A 20,686-nucleotide genomic window follows, 5' to 3' on the forward strand; every position below is an offset into this window, starting at 1 on the left:
TTACCTTTAATTTCGACAACATTATATAATTGTTAAATTCCAAATAACAATAAGCCAAATGGATGACTCAAACAAGGCAAACAGCAGCAGCAGCGGCCCGGCTGGGGTGCAGTTTGTGGTCGTGGATGCGGCTGCGGCTGGGCGGCAAATAGGTTGGTAGGGGGCCGTGCAGGGGGTCGCCTATAAAGGTTAACTGGCCAACTGGGGAGCTGGCCAAATGCAATTTATAGTGCGTGTAAATGAACTGCTGACCAAAAAACCAAACCGAACGCAGGTCTATTGGGGAAATTGCCCATGCAAGTGTAACTATCCCGAATATGTGTGTGTGCGTGTGTGTGTCTATGTGTGCGTGTTTGAAATTTATTGATTTCCATATATTTATATGTGTAAAATGCCATAAATTACAATTATTTAACAGGGCCGTACGGATGGCAACGTAGCAACGGTCGGGGCCGTAAAGTCAATGCCTGACATGGCCCAAAAGCTGCAGGCGCAGGATTTGGGCCCAGTTGGGTCAGTAGTGCAGTTGTTGTTGTTGTTGTCGTTGTTATTGTTGTTGCTGTTGCATCTTTGTGTGTGTGTTGGCTTGTTGCTGTTGCATAATTTGTTAGCCAAATTGCAACTCAACAAGCTAGCAACAATGAGCCCGAAAACTCAGCAACAGACACAGACTCGGACACAGGTGCACAGAACACGCACACAAACACACACACACACACGCACACGGAGACACACACACATGTACATATATACACATGCACATATGTAAAAGCATTGGCTGCGTTTGTGCCACACCAGGCTCATTAAATATGCAAAATTTGCCAGCTTCAGCTGAAGAAACAATCATCTGAGTTGCCCCAAAAAACCAGTGACTGCCCGTGTAAGAATACTGTGATATGTGGCTAGCAGGATGATATTTGATGGACCAAGTTGAACTACAACTATTTTGAGAATTTTTTGTTTTAGTTACTTTGATGTAGAATACGTAATATGTGATGTATACGTATTAAAGATCTTCATAATTTAATACCTCCGTCTTAAATTGTGCAAATCAAAAACAATGCTGATTACATATTAAATTCAATAAAAATACTTTTCAAAATGCAAATATAAAATTATTAAATTATCATACTTTCATGCTAATTTGAAACCCTTTGAATAGCACATAAATAAAAATGGAATAATATAACACAAAACTTAATATAAGTATTATGCGCCTAATGCTCAAAATACCTACTAATGCTTGCTCTAATATAAATATATATATATATATATAATATATTCATTGCAAAATATTCCTTAACGATAAATAAATACTTAACGTTTGTATACCTTAAATAGACTCGCATATTGAACCTATGCTCATCTCTAACAGAATATATTTAATGGCAACCTGCTGCACCACGCCCACCGGCCCAACGGCCCACCGCCCCACAATGGCAGCTAGCTCAATCGCTTGGCGATTTGTTAGCTTTGCAGTTTTGCGCTATTATAGCCAGGCTTATTAACTGTGCTCTACGGTCTCCAAATGCCATGCAAATAGGCATATTTGCAATCAAAAGAACGATTTTCATATTTAAGATCTCAAGTTGTGGACACGCACACACACACACACACGCACACACATGCAGAAACAACCACAGGCAGGCATGCACTTAATTTGGCAATTGTCTAAAGGACTACAAGACAAGGGGGTGGACATAAGCAGCACAGAAGTTGGGCGTATCTATATATTTATATATATATAATTGTATATATATCTGGTAGTAGTTTGTGTGTGTGTATGTGTGTGTGTATATGTGTGTGTCTCGGCCAGTCTTGGTCATTAATATTAATTTCGTCTTTAATTTATTGTAATTTACGTGCATTTGATAAATCGCATTATTATTATAAGCGGCTGGCTGTCGACTGAGCGTCTATCGGGTTTGTGTGTGGGTGTGTGTGTGTGTGTGTGTGTGTGTGTGTGAGTGTGTGTAGGGGAAAGAGGGAGGGACTTTGTTGGGGGGCTGTGTGCTGTGAGAAATATGTTTTCTGGCAATGACAGTACTATAGATATCGGAAATTTACCTCTTGCTCTTCAAAGCGTCCTCAAAGCCAATTAATTAACACGTATTTGGGCTGCAATTTGAATGGCATAAAAAAAATGATTAGAATTCATTAAATTTGATTCATTTGTTTTAACACTAAAATACTTGTATTAACTAAGGCTCTTAATATGCATTAAAATTCCATTTGCAACAGAAACCAATCAAAGGCAGTTTTTTTTATTGTCAAACGGCGCTAGCGCTAATTACACTTATCGCTGGCAAATTATGTCCATTAAATGGCACATTTAAAAAAAATATATGTTAAAAAAAAAAAAATGAAATGCAATTGCACAAATGTTCTTTATTTATTCAACAGATAGACCTGTTTTTGTGTTGTTCCTCATATAGTTAAATAACTTCAACTTGCAAGGAAGAAACTTATTTAACTAACATTTTGTAGTGCATTTTATTGCTAGACTCTAGTGCGAGCAAATCAAATTGTTGAGCAAAAGACAACAAAAGCATTAAATAAATAAATATATATATATATTTATATAGATATATATTTGTATTTATATAATGTATGTATTTATATATATATATTTAAATAATGATGTACAAGTGTGCATATTGAATGGAAAACAAAGTTTGTTGTTTGCTCGACAGAGCAGCGCTTAAGGCGCTTTTGGAAAAGTTAAAAAATCTCATTAAATACAAGAGCTGCCACACAAATACAACAACAACAACAACAGCAACAGCAGCAACAACAACAACAAGAATAGCAATTGCAATATACTAAATATTTATGCCATGTTGTAAAGTTCTTTTGTTGTATCGCATTTGGCTTTCATATAAAAATTGTGTAAAATAATAAAAATAATTTCGTTCATGCACACGCACACACAGACAGGCACACACACACACACACGCACGCATATTGTCGCCAGACGCCATTTTCTTTTGTTGCTATTCTTGTTTCCGCTGCTTTTGCGTGTAATGGACGTCGTTATGTGCATTGGCATCGGCTTTGGACAACGCATCGATGGCACTGAGAGAGAGAGAGCGCCTCTTTGGTTGACGTGGATTGGCGAGGCAAGCGGAAAATGAGCTGCGCTCCTTTGCATTACTTTGGCTTGAATGACTTTTGCAATGGGTCCCCAACCAACCGCCAGCCGCCAACACGACCATTCGCCACGTTTATAAACGGCATAAATATAATTAAATTGTTATAAAAACGCATTCGACAATGCAGCAGCAGCAGCAGCAGCAACAACAATAAGAACGATTGAATAAGGGGCTGCCTGCTTGTCCATTGAGCATTCAAAGTTTATGGTCCGCACTTCACGTACTGCTCCTTCTGGCGTATGCGAATGCGAATACGAGCACTCGAAGTGCACTTGAAATGCACTTCTGTGCATTCGTTTGTGGCGCTGGGCAGGCTACAAATAAGTTATCTCAGCCCGAAAGGGCTTTGCCACTGACAGCCCTTCGATAGGCGCCTTCCTATGCGATTCTCATGCTCACACGAGCTGTTATTCCTTGCACATTTGAATAAGAGTCTTTTCAGCAGTAAGGTGCTAAGTTTATATGCATTCACTGAAGTATTAATCTCCATGACTTCATGATGCATACAAATATGTTAACAGCTTAAATATAAGCTTCTATGGAGCTTGCATAAATTTAAGCAATATTAAATTCATAGGGAATTTGTAACAGACTTATCAATAATAAAGGTTATCTTATCCATTGAAAACCAACTCACATATATCTGTATATATTCAATTAATGTAGCTTAACAGCTTCAAAGCAATCACTTTTTTTATATTTCTTCACCAACGCTTACCTAAACGCTTAACAAATAGCGCATTTTGTTATCGATACGTTTTATGACCCTTTCTCTGCAGTTCTCAAAGCCAAAGCCAACACCCACACGATGAGTGGGCAGCTGAACTGCTCTTATCGGTATTTTACATGGTCGCGCCTCATTTGCGGCTCGTTTGTGCTTAAAAGCTAAAAGATAACAGCCCGCTGAGTCCATTTACGAATTCAACTCGCATTGATGGGCCACCCACGACTAGGTTAGCGCTTTTATGAAAATTATTGCAATAATCAAATCAAATATATATATTTGAATATATTTTCTATGGGGCATCTTTTGTATCTGTGAGATATCGCATGCCATCATTATTAATAGACTTCATTAGCTGCAGACAATGAGCCGAGTGGACAGATCGAGTGAAGTGGAGCCCCCGCATGCCCGAAACCAGTTCTCGCGCAACTCTCGCGCTCTTTCCCTGAATTCCAGACTGTGTTAGTTATGGTTTCTGTTGAAAAACGCTTTGTTTATAAATGCGTTTATCATTCGGTTCAAGCAATTTTTGTCTCATCTCTTTATTTTCTTCTTCTTCGTTTTTTTATAATGAGAACTAATGAACGCATTGGCCTTTCGATTGTCATTAACATCATCATCACCATCACCATCAACATCATCTTCATTATCGCACGATGTGCTGCCGGTTTTTAAATTTTGGGCATTGTCAAAAGTATTTTTATTTGGCTGCTTTTATTGTTTACACAACAGCAATAAAAAATAAAAAAAAATAAAAAAATAACAATAATATTCAACGAATACAAAAAGAGGGCAACCCACACACATGGAAGGAGACCAAGTCGATTGGAACTGATCGCATCAAACTTGATGCAGGGCGGGGAACGCAATCAAAAGTTGATCGTAAAAAATCAGTTCGAGATCTCTTTAAATAATCCCCGATAATGCAAACGCTTAAAAGATTTGTATATCTTCAGATCTTCAAGCTAATCATGCCTGAGAGCAACGGGTCTTAAATGTCTTCATGTCTATAGCGGCAATAATTGATTGGTCGTTTTAAAGGTAGTTAATCATAGAATGCATATGTGTGATTTTCATTAAGATATGCATGTGTGAATTTATATTCAAGCTAAGATTTTAATTGAAATGAAAAGTCGCACGATTAGGCTGCTCGAAATAAAAATCAATTTCAATTAATCGATAACTATTCACTGTTATCGAAAAGGCTCTACTTTAATCAAAGTTAAAGTTGATCTATGATTTAAAGTAGTCTTTTGTGCAACAGATAAAAAATATATATAAATATATTTCTGTGACACCCTATAATACCCTTCTTAAAGACACCCCACAGGCGAACATCTCTCTTGAGCAGACATTTTATAGCAAACCATTCTGCATCAGTTCATATTTATTGCCTCTCAGTAAGGCGCACAGTAGTCTTGAGTAAGCGCGCTACGACCGTTCAAACGAGTTACCACTGTATATTGATTATGGATCGATAAGAAAAGCTTGAACCGATTTGTTGTGCATTATTTACAGCCCAAAATTCTAGCTATGCATAAGCTAAAAAGTGTACCCTAAACAAAAAATCATAATTTCCTTTAAACAACGCTATGTGGGCGCGTGGGGTGAGAGAGGGGCGCAAGAAACAACAACAAAAGTCATAAACTAAACACGTAAAAGCCAAAAAGTTGCATAAAATTAACAAAGTTTTGTTTGCTTTGCCTGTTTCCTGCTGCCAAAAAAGAAAAAAACAAAAGCTACCAAAATGACAACAAAAAACAACTAAAAATATAAAATATAAAATATAATATATATACACATATATATATGTATATATAAGTTTGTATAAATATGTATATATGTATATATATAGAATTATGTCAGCAGTGCCGGCAACAGCAACAACAACAATAACAACAAAAAGGATGTGTTGCCTTGCGCCAGGCGTGTAAATTATTTATGTGCCAACTGTCCTTCTTATATGCCCCCCTTAACCCCACCCCATACCACACCATCCACCCCATCCACCCCATCCACCCACTCAGCCACCTATCAGCGCCTGGCCAGGCCACCCACGCTGCCAACTACTCACATAATCCCAATGTGGCACGCATGGGTACTGCTTCGCGTCCTGTGCCGCCGCCAGTTTATAAATAAAAATCATTATTACAGCGCTCCTCCTGCTAATGCTGGGGGCTGGGATTGGGGCTGGGTTTCGAGCTGGGCCTTGGCTGGGGCTCCGGATTTTTCAGTTGGCGACGTTGGAGTTTTCGTTTGAAATTAGCACGCATTGTCCTTAATTGTTGGGGCGTTTGGGTTTTCATTTGGGGCTTGGGCTAAACTTTACGTTTGCTGTTGTTGTTGTTGCTGTTGTTGTGGCAGCTTTATAGGCAGGGTTGCGCGGCTTTGACTTGGTGTGTGGCAAGCCAATGAGTCGTTTGGTTGGTTGGCTGCGTGTTTATTTATTTGACTTGTGCATGTCGCTTTTGGGTGTTAACTTTAATAATTAACGGCATTAATTGCCGCATATGTCACATGTTTGCTTTCGCTTTTCCCCGCCAGCTGCAGCCTTCACTTCACCTCCTCCCCTCCCCTCACATCATCGAACCTGCATGGCCATGCAATTTGTAGAATTTTTACCCAGCTTTTTAATTTCATTTCTTTGTATTATTTAAACGCTTATGTCATGTCATAAAAGCAGCCAAGAGATCCACTACAAAACAATACGCCGCCCCGCGCCTCCGACTCCCCTCTCCAACCACTCTGCTGACCACATAACACCCACAACATTTTGACCGGCTTATTATGTTACCGCTGACTGCATTATTCATAAACGGTTAATGTTAATTATGCACGAGCCTTCGGGTCTTGAATTTCGGTTTTCGACTCGTGGCTTTTAATTGTACGCCAGCAAAGCGCATTTCAACTTTTCTGTTTTTAGCTTAGTTTTTTTTTTTCGAAAATTAGAAGATATTTATAGCTATTTATGCGACGCGTGTAATTAAGCGGAACATATGCTTTACTGAGCTAATGCTATACTCTTGACAAGTCTCCCAACTTTTTACAATTCAAAAACTTATTTATAATTAGAAGTAGAGGCTTGCGATTTGGTACATGCACACTTAAGTGTTCTCTATATTAAATCATAGAAACCTGACTATTAAGAGCGGAGTTAATCGAGAATGCGAATAATGTGGAGAAAGGTAAGAAGAAGCGCAGCCTCTGTGTTTTTTTTTTGCATGTATGCCTAGACGGAAGCTGGAATGCTTAAAGGCAGCTTGACGCTACTGGTTATTGGGTATCTTCTAGTCGGACACTCCCGACTGTTTATGGTCAAGTGTATTAGTTGTGCAATAATTTGTATACACAAATTTTACAAATTCAAGTGACTTAATTATGTATTCATTTTAATTCAACTTACTGAGTGAAACTAGTTCGTGAGATGAATAAAGTGCTAACATTTAGCATAGCTCAAAGCGTTTCGGATGTGGGAAAATGTGACGCTCAATTAAAGCAGCGTTTTGGCCATTAATGCCAGGCACTTAACAGACCCCTGACGATTATGAGCCCGACAATGAGGATTAAGGATGAGCCTTGTGTGTGGCATATGATTTTCAATTTATGCCACAAATCCAGGGCCCAGACAGACGCCGCCAAAGTTTTTTTTTTTTGTTTTTCGTTTACGTTTCTCTTTTTTGTCACAATCTGGCGGCGGCTCAACGCCTACGTCGATACAATTTGAGTTGGGTCGGGATACGGTACGGGGCGTGGCATGCCGTGCCATGTTGCTGCGAGTGGCATCAAATCGAGTCCAAGTGGCAATGGGGTCGTCAACAGCAGCAGCAACAGCAGCAGCAGCGGCGGCAGCGGCAGCGGCAGCTTTGTCGTAGTCCTCCTTCAGTTTTGGCGGCCGTTGAGCGCCATTAGGCGGCCTGTGCAGACATTAAAAACAGCTGCCACCGTCGATGTTGTCGTTGTTCGTGTTGTTGTTATATTTGTTGCTGTTGTGGCATTTTTGGAGCGGCGCACAAAAATTGCCTGTTTATATTCGCAGCGACAGCAAATTTTATTATTATTTTTGTTCTTGACAACGACAACAGCTACCAGGAGAAGGAGAACGAGGAGCAGCAACAGCAACAGCAGCAGGAGCAGGAGCAGGAGCAGGAGCAGTTTTGGCAGACGCCTTGTTGTAAGTTGCCTGTTTTGAGTTGATTTCCTTCCAACTTTTTTTTTTATACACTTGCATAGCGTATTATAATTTGATCAGGAAATGAAAATGAAACGTATATACTCAAGTACATATACATACTTATATACACATATATACATTCTTAAACAGTCCATATACCAGATTATTTTTAAGCCAATTAAATGTAGCACAACAACATTGCGTGCTTAAGATTGAAAAAATATTGCATTGAATCGAACTGGTACGCGTCCGCTGGTCCAACTAGTGTCTTGAACCAAACTGGTTATTCAAAAATGTCTCAAAAATTACTCCAAAAAAATGATATAAGGAAGATCCAGCACCGAAGCATTTGCATTGCATTGGCCCTAAGCATTTGCATTTATCTACCCATATTTGATAGATGCCAATCTTGGGTATGGATCAAATTTAGCCCGCGTCTTGTATATGAAAATATCTACGACTTGCAACATTTTCAGTACAACGGGCAGAAGTAATTTCAAACTTAAGTATTTTAATTTACATTTGAATTAGATATGACTTAACAAGGTTTCAACCAGAAACTGGTGCGTAGATGTGCATAACCAACTCGCGAACCGAACTAAAGGCTGGTAATTGGTTCGCACTGTAAACGGAACCACCTGAAACCACCTTGGTGGTATATGTCTTTATATCTCTATCTCTCATATGTGTGCAAGGGTATTAAAACTTCGTGACTAAAAAACTTGTATGACTGGTATTTTCTTTTTATATACATGTATATTCTTTTGCAATATTTGCATTTCTAGCTTAACATTTGTCTAGCAGCCGTCGCAAATATTGTTGCTGTTGCCGCACAGACACAATTCGCATTGAAAACGCCACAAGAGGCAAGGGTGTCTCAGCCAGCTGGCGAGGGAGGAGGGGCGAGGGGCATGTGGCACCTTTGGCGCAGGCGCATGCCGCTTAGACGTCGCGCAACCAATTAAAGAATAATTCATTTCAATTGAAGTCAATCAAAAGAAATTATTTCACGCTTAATCAATTAAGAGTCAGCCACAAAGAATGCTACGCACAAAGAAGGAAAATATGCTGTAGAGATTTTTTTTTGAAAGTGGAGCAACAGAAAGAGAGACAAGTTGCCGAACCAGAACATGGGTTAATCAAAGGCGCGCAGATTGAAGAGCCATCAAATATATATATACAAAGGAGACACAGACCCACATGGAGGGGAGAGCAAATTTGTTGTCGTTTTTGGAGCACTTGGCAGACGATCGTGATCATTATGATATATGGGCAACATATCTGAGACACTTGAGCTTTGCTTTTGGAACCCAAACAAATTGATTTCACTGTGGTGTTGAAATGCCGGCAAGTGGCACTTGTGGAGAGCCAGACTTTATGAATATGTGCTCCATATAAATATATATGATACTTAGTGGCCGGATTGTGTGTTAAATTTATATACATATATAATATTGAAGTACCATGGTGCAATAGAGAATAGAAGGCAATTCGACGAGGCGAGCACTTATAAAGAGGGGCATCTGATGCTAACTAGATGTTAATGCATGAAAGAAAACTGTGTGGGCTATATTTATATAAATGCATTAAGGTTTGCCTATAAAACGCATGTAAACAGATAGCTTTGATCTTATTAAGGAATATATATAAGTATTAATAGAGTACACAAAAAATAAATAAATTATTTGAATTATTGTTTGCGCATGAAATTTGAGCCTTAATCAAAAAACGCGCAACAAAAAATATATAAATAAACAATAAATAATAAAAAAAAAGAAATGTAGAAGAGAAAACATATTGTAGTTTTCAATGCCGAAAAGGTAACTAGCAAATGCATGCATTTAATTTAATAAATATATTGAAATATAATGTTAAGCAAGTAAGCTAGTTAGTTCTTCTCGGAAGTGCCCGACTAGGGCGATACCCTGAACCTTCTCCTACAAACACCTTTCGCTATAATATGAAAGATACTTGATCTGCATAAACTATTCGAGAAGCTGTCGAATTTGGTGAATTATCGGGAACAAACTCTTGCTGCGCGGGCATTCAATCAGACAGACGTGCTATTGATGCTGATCAAGAATATATATACTTTATGGAGTCGAATATGCATCCTTCTGCCTGTAACATACATTTGCTTAAATGCATTATACCCGTTTTAACCATTTCAGGGTATAACAATTGAAATTAGCTGCAATAGATGGGAATTACAATTTAATAGTGCAGCTTGTGCTTGACAGCGGGGGACACACACTCACACACACACCCACACACACACACATGCCGACACATACACATAAAATTGTGTGTTGTTTTTTATGCTGGAGAGACAAACGCCTTGTCAAACACATTTGCGCGTTTATGCACTGGGCCCACCCAGAAATTGTTTGGTGCAGCGAACTGTGGAAACGAACTGGACATGATCAGCGGCATTGGGGAACGTTGGCGAACGAAACGAAACGAAGCGAAACGAAATGGAATGAAACGAAATGTCAACAGACAAAGCCAAAGCCAAAGCGTCGCATTAATTTGTCATTTTGCACATATGACAACGACGGCAAATGGGGCGAAATGATGTAGCAAAGGGGTGGGGGAGGGGGGAGGTACGCACAATGGCAACATCAAGTGGCAGCCAAAACACACAACACACACACAACACACACAACACCCGCAACGCACACACCCACACTTAACACACTGTGAAAACTTTTGTTTTTGCTTACGCGCTGTAAAAAGTTGCAGTTTTTTCTATTAAAATACATTTTTTGCTGGTTTTTATTTGGTTTGCCGTTTTTTTTTTTTTGGGCGTGTTTTTGCTGTTGTTTGCAGCCGCTGCCTTTTTGGCTTCTATTTCCGCTGCCACACACACTCGAACACACACACGCACACAACCAATTTGACTTTGAAAAGTGCTATAAAAAAAAGAAGGAGGAAAGATAAAGAAATGCAGGCAAGAGGCAATGCAAAAACTGTCACAAAACTTTTATGGAAACGCACGCAAATGGAAGGATACCAAAGGGGGCAGGGGCGTTGTGGAGTTTAGAGGCGTCTGCCGAGGCTAGTGGGGCTGTCAGGCAAACATTGGTGGCCATGTCGCACACACACAAACACACACCCATACACAGGCGTGCTCCACTGCGGTGGCTGCCACTTCATTTGCTTGCTCATTAAAAGTTGCGACACATACAAATGCAGCAGGAACGAAGTCAACACGTTTGCCTGCATGTCAAGTGGCAGTCAGTCGCCGACAGCACCCCGGCACCACCCTGACAGTACACTGGCAGCACCTCGGCACAATGAATGTCAAGAACGAGTGAAAATTTGCGCTTAAATGCAGCAGAAAACTACGACGAGGCCAGCGACCCGATCCGACCCGACCCCTCTCTCTATCTCTGTCTCTCATTCACTCTCCCTCTTTATCTGTAACACTCTTCCAGCAGACTTGCTGAAAATGCACAAAAAATTTGTCACATTTTGAGACAGCAATGTGAAGGGCAGGCTCCTGCCCACATTTCCTGCGCCCTGTCTTGGTCATTATTATAATTTTTCATGTCTTGACTTCACATAGCAACAGCAATCAGCACACACACACACACACATGAGTTGAGGCTTAGCGGCTTACTGGAGCGTGTTCGGGCCTGGAGTACAGCAACGCAGCAACACAGGTGTGCACAGACACACATGCTTTCACTTAAAGCACACACACACACCACCACCACACACACACAAACACACATGTACGCACACATGCCGACAGTGAACTGTCAAATGTACAAATGACTACAAGTCGTCCCAGTCGAAATCGGATTGTGACTCGAAATCCGGAGTTTTGCTTGGCTGGCCACCATCGTCACTTGGGTATTTATAAAGCAGACAACAGTCTGGTCTAGCGTTATGCAAGTGTTCGCACAGCTTATAAATGTGATCAGACATGCACATGAATATATATGTATATTTATACATACAGCTCGCACGTATGTGACAGAAAATAAGTCTATTCAAATATAAGCTGGGGTTGGAATTTTGCTATTTGATGCAAGCTACTTATTGTTATTATAAACATTATCTAACGTTTTCATTATTCATAATAATTTAAGTTATAATATTATCATTGTCATTGTTAATACAAAAGTTATTTTATTATTATTTTTTTTATTATTGTTATTATTATAAATATTTGTGTTATTTATTGTATTGTTATTATAATTATTATTCTTGTTCGAGTTATTATCAATATAATTATGATTATTTTTCCTTTTTTTTTTTTAAATTTTATGTAAAGGTAAAAAGTGTAAAAATAGAGCTGGCAGCCCAGGCCTTTGCTTATGTCTAATAATATCTTGAATAAATGCAGTCGTAAAATAAGGCAAAGTATTTTGATTCATCATTGTTAGGGTTTGGCCAATTGTTGATAGATACTTATTAGTTATAATTGAGTCGCATTAGGAACGTCATTTGGCTGTTATTTTGTCTGATAGAAAAATACGCCCGCTGGCAGCATTTGTGACCTTTTCAGTTGACTAATCAAATTGCATTAAGCATTTAATTTCTCGCAATTTGAGCCCCTTCTCCAGCCCCATTCCAGCTCGTTCTCATCACGCTTGTTGCCCGTCTGAATGTCGCCAACGCTGACCCTATAAATAAGAGTACACGGCCCATCCCTATGGAGGCAACCCAGCTGCGTTGCATTAGCTAAGCAACCCTGGCGTGTAGCTTGGGTAGCGCGTATCTTAATACCGTCGGTCGTCATCAGCTCTGGAGGAGCAGAGCTCCAGAGCTCCACAGCTCCGCGACATTTTGCTAATTAAGCTGTGCGGTTCACGTTAAAATTGTGGCAGGCACCACACAGCAATTCACCGCACCACACCGCACCGCACCGCACCGCACCGCCGCCAGCTATTAGCATTTTTATGTTAGTTGAGAAAAGGCACTTGAGGTTTATCTGGGCAGAGTTTATGTCTGGCAGCGGTCACTACTTAGTCTGATTATTGTTATTATGGCGTCGCAGTTTTCATAAATTCCCAGCAAGTTATTTTCCCATAAATTCAGCGGCCAGACACAGTTCAGCTTAGTGCTGGACAGGACAGTGCTGGACAGGACAGGACAAGCCAGAGGACATGCCGACAGCTCCACAGGTAGACAACAACGACGACAACGACAATCAGACAGACATACAGACAGAGGAAAGGCAGAGCGAAAGACAGCTAGCAAGACGCTCAGAGCGAAGTGCGGCCGGCGGCAGGGGGAGCTGAGCCCGGCCCGGTCGTCCTGTCAAGACGCAGACGACGCAGCAAGCGGCAAGCGGCAAGCGGCAGGCCGCAACCATAAAATATTGTCTATGGGCAAAAATCTGTGGGGGCCAGGACGCAGAGCGACGGCGACGGCGACGGCGACGGCGACGAATGCACATCATGAAGCGAGCACCTGTCCCAGACGCTTTGTCCTTTGGGATGCAATTTAAATTGGCATTCCACATGACGGCCAAACGAATGCGAGTTCGAGCATTCATATGCTAGGACACTCGCTGCATTCAGCTTAAACGAACCGAACGGAACCGAACCACTTGTGTGCACTCTAAACGAACCGCCTTCATAAACCAGCCAGCCCTTAGCAGCTGCCCTTCCATTTGCCTATACCCTGTACTCACTGAGAAAGTTGTGCAAATGTCATGGGATTAAGCTGTAAATCAAAAAGTTATAACAACTTTTAATTAGGACGGCAAACTGAGTTGATATTTCGTTTTTTCACGAACTTCCATGCAAATCACTTGAGCCACAGCTTAAATATTGAATTTAATATTCCTATTAGTGCCAAATCATCGATAACTTGCAAAGTTTCTGTAAAATCGATAAGAATCGATATCAAAATTGTGAGTTTTTGAGCATATCTCGAATCTTATCAAAGTTAGAATCAACAAATTTGATATGTGGACTCACGTATGGTCTACACATATTTGATTTGTTGGATGCCTTTCCTCGTTGCCCACAAAACTGAAAACAAATCTTAACAAGTCTGTCTATCTCGTAGTCGAACACTCCCGACGAGCACACTCCAGTCTAAAGGGTGACTCCTAGTTGTGTTCGCTTGTCTAGAGAATACTTGTTTCTAGGTCGTAAGCATTGTAAGCATTCCTGATTATTATGAAATGTGACTGTTCTGGCTGTTGTCATTATGACTTTTTGTGTTTTTACTTTTTATTTTCTTGTTGCAGAAACCATCAGCGACCTTTTCAGTTTGAAGTGACTTCTCTTTCGCATTCGCATTCGGTCCGAATTGCATTTGTTATCTTGTCGCGCCCCATTGTCGTCATCGCTGCAATACGCGCTCGCATAGTTCTCAGCCACTGGGCAGCCGTTAACGCTTAGGTAAACAAGCAGCAACAACTATCAGGAACAGAACAGCAACTGCAACAGCTACAACAACTGCAACAACGCCAACAATTTAGTGGCGGTTCCGCTGTCTGCTGCATGTTTTTTGCACCGCTTCAACGGTTGGCTTTGCCGCTGCCATTGCCATTGCCATCGCCATAGCTGCTGCTGTGGCCATCATCATTACAGGCATTGCCCCTTTGGCATTGCCAATGCCAAAGTCTGTCCAGTTCGCAGTTCTCGGTTACTTGGGTTCTCGGCTTCTCAATTCTAAATTCTTATCTTGTTCATGTTGCAACACGAATGCGACGCGTCTGTGCGCCGCGCCTGCAGGCAGTTATCAATTGGATATCATCGCGAAAGGTGCTGCCCTGATCGGCTATGATAGCGTTAAGCGGAGCGTAAGTTAAGTTTAAAGCTAAATAGGTGCGACAGCTAATAAATAGTCAGCGCCCCACAGTACACGCCCTTTCCTGTTCATATGCTTGCAATGGTATTTATGATTTAATTGCTGGCAATTATCTATAGGCTAATATTTGTGTTATTATTAGAAAGAATTAAATTGAATTGAATTGGATAATTAATATTACTATTAGTTATTTGAATTATTAATACGTCAGCACTTGGCTTCATTATTATTGTAAAGAATAAAGAATTCAGAACAATTCCGATTCGATTATTTTACTTAATCTCTTTCTTTTATTTATCGCCAAACGATTAACATGTTCAAACAGCGCAGCCAACTTCAAATGGCTTGCAAGCTGTCTTTCAATATTCCCGCTAATCCTCTTAAGGGTTCGATTTAATTATTAAAGCTTAATATGCCTTTCAGCATGAACTATCCCTCCTCTTTGCAACGTTTATTGTTTTAATCATTTCATTTGGCCAATTGAATTGTTGATGCCCTTCGTGCTTCGTGGCGCACTCTTCTAAACATAACTCAGACGTAATCAGGGCCATGCGGCTTGGTCTGCTATTTTGTCAGAAACTTAATCGCTTTGGGCTCTAATCTTTGTGGCCATCTGATGGTGGTTGGCTCTTATCTAAAACTGAAACCTGGTCCAACGCCAAATGCCAATTCCGATTCCCATGTGCAACATAATTTGTACTTTAATCGTGTGGCAGCAAGGATGTGAACAACAAGCCAGAGCACTGGCCATGGAAGGCGCGAGTGTGGATAGCAAGTTGCCAGCAGGCAGCAGGCAGCAGGCAGTGGGAAGAGGGAAGTGGAAAGTGGGGAGCTGTCAGGCAGCGGAACAGACAATGGCCTCAGCTCTGTTGTGGATTCCACTGTGGTTTTCACTGTTAAGTTCATTTTCATAAATGCCACATTAAAGATGCTATTGTTGTTGTTGTTGTTGCTTTGCTTGTTTTTGTTGTTGTTGCTGTAAATGCTGCAGATCGCTTCCAGAACAAGACGTAGCTGTGCCATCAAATGACATTAGCCTGGCCAACACAGTGGCTGCTATAAAAAACACGTCCTCAATGCAGCTTTTACGGCCGGTTTGCGCTGGCTGCGAGTATGGACAGGGGATGGGAGTATGCTGGCCGATTGGGAAACTGGTAACTGGGCGAAGCATCTTATAGATACCTTTAGCCAATTTATACAAAACGCTGATCACTTTATAAGTAAGTATATCATCATTTATACATGCGCGTTTGCCCAAGGCACACGGAGCCGAGCAAGGCTCACCAGAGGGCCAAGACGTCGACAACGGCGACTGTAACTGCGACTGTAACTGCGACTGTGACTGTGACTGCTGCTACTTGGCCATGTCGTTTTTACCGTTTTCGGCGCATGGGGCATGCCAAAAATGTTGCGAGCGTCTCAGCGTTTTGTTCAGTTTTGTTTGCTGTTTCTTTTGTATATTTTTTATTATTGCTGTTGCTGTTGTTGTTGTTGTTGTTGCGGTTCGTTCTGGTCATTTATATTGCGCTCTGGGTCTGTGTGTGTGTGTGTGTGTGTGCATGTGTCAAGTGGACTTGTTTAATAATTTATGATGAGGCCAAAAACGTAGATCGTGCGTTGCGCATTGCCAGCCATTAATCATGCCGCCAGTCAGGCCAACGGCAGCAGCAGCAGCAGCAGCAGCCACAACTCCTGAGAGAAGCGCTGAGGAATCGGCTTGGAGCTCAGCGGTTGCTACTGCTGTAGTAAAAGTTCAATTACCCGCCAAATCAAAATTCAATCTGCTGGCGCAAAAAGAAAGAGAAAAAATGCAGAAACAAATACACAGACAGCACAAACCGCTGGCCACCATACAGTAGTCCGCGTTTGCTGGCAGAGGAGTCGCGGGCGGAGGCACCACTGCATATTGACTGCAGTCTGCAATGTGGCAAAATCAAAAATTCCAAACGCATACGACAGACAACCATGACGACGACGACGACGACGATGAGGAGGTAAAGGTGGCGGTGGAGGCGAAAAAGACGCAGCAGCAGAAGCAGCCAAAGCGAGTCATGTCATGGCGGGCGTGTGCTCAACGCTGCAAGTGGAGGGCGTTGCACGGTGGGCGTGGAGGGCGGTTTGCCCACTTAGCAGCGCCAGAGATCAGATGACAGCAAGAAGACATCGCCGACGTGGCAGGATAACTGGCAGGCACACAAAAACGCGCCCAAAAGCCCAAGAGCTGTCAATCATGAAAAGCTGCACTTCGAATACCCTATGTTTAAAGTCTAGTGTTGGTAAAGTCTATTGTTTTTTAGCTCTATCGTTAATAAACTCTAGTGTGTAAAAGTTCAAGTGTTTATAAGGTCTTCTATTAATAAACACTAGTGTTTATAAGTTCTAGTGATTATAAACCTCTGTCTACATAGACTCCAGGTTTAGTAAACTCTAGTGTTAATAAACTCCAGTATAAATAAACTCTAGTGCTATAGTGTAAGCAAATAACACTGTTTGGTTTGGCCTCTAGCTTTTAGAGTGGGCTCTTTTTAAGCCTGCAAAGTTGACAACGAATGTGAGCGCTGAATATGAAGAACTTGCACATAACTAGCCAAAAACGCATTGAAACTCTCATAAACTCCAATATAACTCATATATCTCTCTGAATAAACTCGCTTAAAACAAAAAATGTAAAGAAGCTTTTTACTTCCTTTTTAAGCATCAACTATGGAAGATATATAGTTGATGAAGGATAAAGGCGACGCCTTAAATAGAGGCCCTGATATTCTATAGAGCAGTTGAGAGCTTTGGATGGACAGGGTATACAAGCGCGAGCATTGAGCCTGGCCTTAAAGGAATGTGTGTCTCTCATGTGTGTGTGTATGTGTGTGTGTGTGTGTTGGCCACGTAGTAGGTGCAAGCATAAGCGCTACTAATCTGCTACTCAGTGGCGTATCAAGCTAAGCAGCATGCCAGCGAACAAACAAACAAACAGACAAACAAACAAGCAAATAGACAGACAAGAATGGAGAAAGAGCGAAAGAGCGAAAGAGAGAGAGAGAAAGAGAAAGAAGGCGACTGGCAAATGCAGGCAGCTGCCGCTGCCGCTGCTGCTGCTGTGCTTCATTGTGTGTGAGTGATCAGACAGCCACAGATTACGTATACGCCGCGTTGTGTGCTTAACTTTTTGACTTTGACTGTGGCTGCCACGGCAACAACAACAACAACAACGGCAACAACAATAATAACAACAACATCGAGTCTACCTCTGGCTGCCGCTGCTTAAAAAGTCCGCTCAGGTCTCACAGATGCCGCAGTCGCAGCCTTCATTTGTTATTCAAAAGTTTTTGGCTGCCTTTCAGTTGCTTTTTTTTTTTGGATTTGGTTTGTTTTCGGTTTTTTTCCTCACGTACGCAGCTTGGCTTGTTTGCTGAGAGACAGAGAGAGTCTTAGCCAGACACGACATTTGTCCAGCAGCCAGTTGGGCAGCTTTAGTCTTGCCCCGCTGGCTCATAATGAGTTGCAAGTGCGTCCAGCGCAAAGAGTGGACTTTAATGGCCACAAGATTTGATAGCGGAGATGACTTCAAAAATGTAATAAGAAAAACACAACAACAACAACAAGAGGAATTTCAAAAGGAATTTACAGTTAACAGAGAAAATTACACAATTTACAAAACAGGCAAAACTATTTAACTGCTGCCTGCCGAATTTTAAATAACCTTTATATATGCCAAGTGCAATGACAAAAATAAATACTTTGCACAAATTGCAAAGCGGGGAAACGCATAAAAAACTCTGCCACAATTTACCGTTTAAAGGAAATCGCTGTAAATAAATTTCGTTAGCTGAAATTGAGCTGCCCAATTTAAGGCCACATTCATGTGTACAAGAATTTTTGTGTATCGCACGAATTATTAAATGTTTGTGTACGCTTTCCACTATCAACAAACATTATCAGTGTTTATGTCAAGCTTTTATTTTTTTTTTCTTTACTATGTTTATTTATTTTTTTATAAATACATATCTTTATTTGTGCTACTATCTGCTCAAAATGTGCTTTGTTGATTTAGCAGAGGGCAAAAAAAAATATGTATAAAAATGAAACCAAAAAATTGCATCAAAATGTTTTGGTCCGGGAAAATTGTGCACGAAATTTATGGCAACATTTTGTGGTATTTATTTGTATATTATTTTTATTTCTGTGTTTTTTTTTTTCCACTTCGTGTTGGCTTTTTATGACTAAAGTGATATTTGCTTGGACATTGCCTGCCCAAAAATATCAAATGGCAAAATTTATATAAACTATGTAAGGATTTATTTTTGTACATAAATAAATAAATAAAAAAGATAACACTCACAGCTAGCTGATTATTTTATATTGCTGAAAATTGCATATGATAGAATGGTACAGCTCCGCACTCGCTCAGAAAAATATCTGAAATTATTCATTCTAGCATCCTTTAAATGATGGATTATTATTAACTCAAATCATTGAAGACGGAACTATGTGAGTACTCTTTAAATTCATGAGAACTGCATGGGAAGGCATAATTAAAAAATATGTATTTATTGAAAGAAATACCAATAACTAGTTCAACTCATTTTTATCTTCAACAATAGTTCAGCGTTCAGCCAAGTGGGCCTTACTTTAATTCATGAGAATCGCATATTGGGGCAGCAAATATGTTTTAATGCTGTTTCTGAGACCTAAGGCTTGGAATATATACTAGGGTATACATACCGCATCCCAATTGGGGTGACCATATTAAAGCTCGAGTTTTAAAGCTCGAATGACCAATTGTAAAATAAATATCACTCTCGGTAAGTAGCTCTAAAAAATCTGAATTATATTCTGCCTACGCGCACGATGGACAACTTTTGGTAAATATGGCGAATAGCCTGCTATGAGCTGTAAATGAGCTTAACGCAGTCTAATTGCACACGAATGCAACATAGTTGCCTATTTTAAACCAATTTTGTGTTCATAATTAAGGCAGTTTCAAATTTACCAGTCCATGCATGCAATATACCAAATCGGAACTGCAACTGTTCTTTGATAATAGGCTTTGCTAATGAACTTTATATATATATATATGTATGTATTAACAGTTACACACATTTACACATGTGCTTTTAAAAAAAAAATGAATAAAAATTAAACTGTAAAATAAGTTGAATAAACTCTTGCAACGCTGGCTAAATTTGTGTAAATAAAAATTATGTTAATTATAATTTTTTGGCTTTTATGGGTGTGTTATCGCTGTTGTTTTTGTTGTTGCTGCTGTTGCTTTTTGTGGGCTGCAATTATGCTAATTGTATTTTCAATTATTATATGTTTATTTATTATTATTTCACGAGCCGTCGCTGTCACTGCTGCCAGTCGGGCCTTGTTGTTGTTGATGATTAAAATTATACAACGGTCGTCGATTTATGATAAACGCTGCATGAATTTTAAGATGATTTCATTTCCATCAAAATTAAATTGATTTTCTCATTTTTTAATATTTTTTTGTTTGTTTTGTTATTTTTGTTGTTGTAGTTATTTTTTCTTTTTGCTCCTCACATGTTTTTTATTGTACTTTACTCGCCAATTTACAGCGCCGAGAGCATATAATTATGCACCCACACATATGTTCACATGCCTGCACACATACATAAATATTCATACATACGCACGCATTCATTAAATAATTATGTCCATAATTAAAAACGAAGTGGACAGCTGCCTGAACTGGCTCTGCCTCTGAGTCTGACTACGACTCTGGCTCTGCGCTGCCTTTTTGTGTATTATCATAATTATATACCCTCATGGATCTCATGGATTCTATGAGATAATCGTATTTAATAGTCTCTGGCTCGCTTTGAGATGTTAAACTGTAAGAGA

The 20,686-nt window shown here is 40.2% G+C and overlaps 2 protein-coding genes across 2 annotated transcripts in view; one reads left to right on the forward strand and one right to left on the reverse strand.

The window, feature by feature from the left end:
- The window catches only part of LOC6635417 (mucin-21), a 100,089-nt gene that overhangs the window by 41,203 nt on the left and 38,200 nt on the right, over positions 1–20,686 (reverse strand). Inside the window, exon 2 of the mRNA XM_032440252.2 lies at positions 2,068–2,118. The gene's annotated coding sequence lies outside the window, so the exon portion shown is untranslated. The remainder of the gene's footprint in view (positions 1–2,067; positions 2,119–20,686) is intronic.
- LOC138911112 (transcription factor SPT20 homolog) overlaps positions 7,680–20,686 on the forward strand; it is a 52,225-nt gene continuing 39,218 nt past the window's right edge. The window contains exons 1-3 of the mRNA XM_070208415.1: positions 7,680–7,744; positions 7,959–8,047; positions 16,784–16,872. Of these exons, the coding sequence (XP_070064516.1) occupies positions 7,680–7,744; positions 7,959–8,047; positions 16,784–16,872 (243 nt within the window). The remainder of the gene's footprint in view (positions 7,745–7,958; positions 8,048–16,783; positions 16,873–20,686) is intronic.

Source organism: Drosophila virilis, chromosome X (genome assembly GCF_030788295.1).
Source record: "Drosophila virilis strain 15010-1051.87 chromosome X, Dvir_AGI_RSII-ME, whole genome shotgun sequence".
Classification (NCBI taxonomy): Eukaryota; Metazoa; Arthropoda; class Insecta; order Diptera; family Drosophilidae; genus Drosophila; species Drosophila virilis.